The sequence below is a fragment of the Akebia trifoliata genome, chromosome 6 (genome assembly GCF_017979445.1).
Source record: "Akebia trifoliata isolate Shusen 1 chromosome 6, ASM1797944v1, whole genome shotgun sequence".
NCBI classification, from domain to species: Eukaryota; Viridiplantae; Streptophyta; class Magnoliopsida; order Ranunculales; family Lardizabalaceae; genus Akebia; species Akebia trifoliata.
Window position 1 is genome coordinate 3,777,117 of NC_141380.1, and position 4,520 is coordinate 3,781,636.

A 4,520-nucleotide genomic window follows, 5' to 3' on the forward strand; every position below is an offset into this window, starting at 1 on the left:
GTAACTTTCCCTATATTTTATAATAGTGGTGCTTTTATAAGGACCACAAAATAATTGAATGAGTAGAGGCAAGTGATATACATCAAATCTATTTGATGCACCATTTTTTAAATCTTCCCAAATTAGAAGATAGATGAGTAATAATGAATTGAGGCCCAAACCTATCATGTGATCTGCTTGACCCATAATATGATGAGGTCGCACGTGAGGGGCCAAGTTTGTTTTTTTTTTACCAATGACAACGTGATACAAATTTGACCTTTGATAAATGGACTGCCCAATCTGGGAAGGCCGGATTTTGGCCCGGCATGATCCGGATCGGCTTTGGGCAGTGTTTCTAGGCCTGTTTTAATTAGATCGGATAAGGTCTGATTCATATTTAGGGCTGGGCTTGTCAACTAGGCCCATCGGGCCATAGACCCGGATACTTGCAAGGCCGGGTTGGATTAGGTCAAGGGTGCTCTTTAGTCAAATTTAGGGTATTTTAGAAACACCCCACTGTAAAATTGGTGATATTAGGTCTATCCCCCTGAAAAATGCAAGATAAGGCTTATCCCAATTGATTGTAAGTCAACATTGCTCTTTCTCGACGATTTAACCGTGAAAACTTTGATTTTTTTTTTTCAAAATGTTCTTTAAATAGTTAAATTACTAGATCAAAATTTCACGGTCAAATAACCAAGAAAAAGACATGTTGACTTACGGTCAAGGGGGATAAACCCAATCTTGCATTTTGTAATGGGGTAAACCTAATATCACTAATTTTACAGGGGGTATTTCTAAAAAAGCCCTAAAATTTAACAAAGCAAAAAGTCTCACTTTGCAGAAAACCAAACCCCAACAAAGACCCAAACCCAAATTTTTTTTGTTTCTGCAAAGTTTTGAATCATACCATGCAAGGCCGAAGAACATCTCTCTAAATTGGATTGAATTTAGATGCTAACTTATCATAGTTAAAAAACATAACATTTTAATTCAAGGTTTCTGAAAATAAATGAGAAGCTGCAGTGATCTAATTCAGTGTACTTACAACTAGTATAACATGGAATGTCAGGTTGCATTATGATATTGATCAATGCTTTGTTTCATGTTGTCCAACTGCTCGATGACATATTCCAACTTATTGCAACATATCTCGTTAGAAATTCTTGAACTGTAATCACACTTCTCAAACGGACGATACTCACAAGCACTTTTGATTTCTTCCCGCAAAGTCCCTTGGATGTCCTGATTCCACAACGAAAAAAAAAAAAATTAATGTCATAAATTAAGCTTTCAGAATGATAGAAGCGGAGGCCCGATTGTAGAAACACTGAAACATAAGGGTTTGGTAGCTGACTAGCTTCCCCATTCAAACTAACGGATTGGCCACAACTCTGGATAGCAACCATAAGATCATGGGTTTGTTCCAACTTACAAAGACAACAAAGTGACTGCTAAAGCACATCCACAGCAAGAAAGAGGAAGAGACACATGATGTCTCATGCACCAATTACTTTCCAAGTTTTCTCAAATCCAACTGAAGATCATCTAACTCTAAACCATTCAATTTCTAGTGTTGATCATATCAAGCACTTGAATAATGATAAATCATAAAAGTATACAAGCGAGATTAAATTCTCAATTCCTTTTTGAATGATAAGGCAAGTCATTAAGAATAAGGTGCCAAAGATCTAACGCATACAAATACACAAATTTGAGATAGAGAAGGTAATTAGAAGACGCCAGCCCACAAGACAAAAAACACAAAGTAAATAGTAAATACCGATGAAACAGTCCCATCTAACGACGAAGGTTGGCAAAATGCCAACCCTAAACTCCATTGAGATTGATGACCAAGAATAAAACAATGCTTTTATCTTCAACATGATAGCTTCAAGATTCTCCTTGTCGAAGACTCTGCTGCTCTTATGAAGGGCAAAGCTCCCATAACTTCCTACCTCTCTTAGAGAATGGCTTGGAAGGGATATGAGTTTATCATAACTTCTTAGTTGGGAACGTTGAAATTCTCAAGTATTCTCCCTATCAAATGGACTCACTCAAGACTATTTTAGACTATTTCCTCTCCCTCATATCTGGCTTTCTTGCTGAAATATGGTATCCATTAATTCTATCAAGTAGGCGTTCCTAGACATTGACCCCAGCCCACAAGAAAATGAGTAGAGATTCGTAAACCAACTATTAGAGATGGTGAAGATGGTGGTTTGATAGACAAGTTAGGTTAGTAACAAGAAGAATGACATAGGAAAGCAACGATTGTAGCAAGGATGATGCTTTCAATGATGCACAAGAGAATGATGAGGAACAGAGAATGGTGAGGCGTCGGGTGGGGATCATGGTTCAAAATACCAGTATGTACCGATACAAAAAATTGAATTTTTTGGGAATGATTAAAAATGTATGGGATTGTATAAGAATATTTTGGTCGAGACAATATCACTTTTTCTAACCCTGAGGGGGTGGCTTAATGGAAATTTCGAATCCGATAAGCGGGGAGAGTCCATAGGTTGTGTGTTCGACACCTAGTATGAGCAATATTTCCTCAGGGCCACCCGTGAGGGCATTTCCTCACTTACCCGGTGTGTGTAATGTGCGGGCATTGCACATGCCAGGGGGAGGGTTCCGGCTCTAGCTCATCTAGTCCCCCTAGTCAAACGTAATTCCGGACACCCCCGTTATCAATATATATCAATTTTTCTCTTCATCGAAATATTTCCTAGAGACAGTTTTTAACTTTGGTGGGGATGACAATGAAAAATGATATATGGCAGCTAGAAGTTTTATACTATGGTTGTTGGAGTAATAGTGATCATTAGTTATGGAAATTGAAAAAGACAACTCTACACTAATATTGAAGAACTGAAATCCAATAATTTGAGTATAAATACAGAACAATCGCAACGTTCGAAACTCGAAAGAAATTACTAAGTCGTCTAATAAACATCTATGGAAAAAAAATTGAATCACTAATGCATTTTCAGAATATACGTCCTCAGTCAACTCAAATCAAAATTAGACACTCCTACAATTCAACAATTTTTATACACTTATCATATAAACCTCTAATTAAACGATAATCACTATGAGTCAAAGAGATTTATCCCAAACTTTCTCAAACTCGTGCCATTAAACCTTCGAAGTTGGAAACAAATACATTAATTGGAAAGAGAAATAAGTAGAGAGATCGAAAAATCCCCTACCTTGATCTTTTCTAAGTCCATGCACTCCCAGAAAATTATTGAAAAAATTCAAACTAAAGTTTTGTGCAATATTATAACATCAAACAAAATATAACCAGAAACACATATCGATCGAGAGAGACGAACCTTGATTGACTGCATGAACTCGAGGCAATTGTTGTTAATAATGTCCATTCTCGGACTAGTTGGGTTCGAAAGCTCGTCCATCACTCCTCCTGCTAACTCCAAAACCCTAACGATCCTCTGCGCGATCGAAAATTAAAATTAAAAAAAGGGAAAAAAAAATTCCCCATTTTTTACTGTTCCTGATAGTGCTGCAAACCCTAAATTGGGAAAAAAATAAACAAAAGAAGAAGCGATTTTGGGAATTTCTGTATTATCTAACCTTCTCCACGTGATGAAGCTTTTGAAACGATGTGTTTTGGCTCTGAGACTCCATGGAATTGATCGAGAGTTCGTGCGAGGTCCCAAACGAGGAGCTTTACAAGTTCAAACTTTATGGTACTAATTAATCTCTTCGGATCTATAAATTTTTGTTCTCCCGGGTGTTCTTGCAATGTTCTTTGTGGGCCATGGGCCCTTTCTATTAGGCCCAGTATTGTATATATACTTAGTCCCTTGTACACTGTTGATTCACTCATAATCCTTCTACAATGCGGCTAAATCACCAATCTGATGGTAATTGGTAGGGGTGCACATTCGATAGGGCCAAACCAAGAATTGAATCAAATCAAACCAGAGCAATAAGGATTGGTTTGATTTAGTTTTATAGACTATCGATTCGGCTCTGTGTAGAAAATTTGAAGAACGAATTGATTCGATTTGGTTCTCGGTTCAGGGGTGTCCCATAACCGAACCAATATCCATTATATTAAACATAATATATTTATATTACATTTAACATATAACATCTCTTCAATCTCCATTCTCTTCTTTCCCAATAGTAGAAATGGGTTTATTTGATTGGATTATAATCTTCATTTTCATTTTGGATTGGAATTTATAAGACATGTCGATGGTCATATTTATTTTGTAGAGTGAGACATTTGTTTCTTTTGATGGATGATTCTTGTTTGATTTTGATTTTGGAAGTGTGGATGTTTCATGTTTGTCAGAAGTATCGAGTAGTGTGTAACATGACAAAATGATGGCAGGAATATAATTTTTGGTAACCCGAGAACCAAATTAAGGTCGGATGGGATTGGTTCGGTTCTAGGGTAGAACTAGCCAAGTTTGGTTAGGTTCCAATGCTTCTCCCAACCCGGACAGTGTGCATCACTAATTGGGGGTACTCTCTCTCTCTCTCTCTTATTTTTTTTA

At 37.0% G+C, this 4,520-nt stretch overlaps 1 protein-coding gene across 1 annotated transcript; it reads right to left on the minus strand.

The window, feature by feature from the left end:
* Positions 1–950: 950 nt before the first annotated feature.
* On the minus strand, positions 951–3,738 carry LOC147399691 (mediator of RNA polymerase II transcription subunit 11). The gene is made up of 3 exons (XM_086445165.1): positions 3,586–3,738; positions 3,327–3,443; positions 951–1,227 (listed from the first exon to the last, which is right to left on the minus strand). Exons 1-3 carry the CDS (start codon positions 3,637–3,639, stop codon positions 1,051–1,053), a joined length of 348 nt encoding a protein of 115 aa, XP_086301291.1. The 5' UTR covers positions 3,640–3,738; the 3' UTR covers positions 951–1,050.
* Positions 3,739–4,520: the final 782 nt, after the last annotated feature.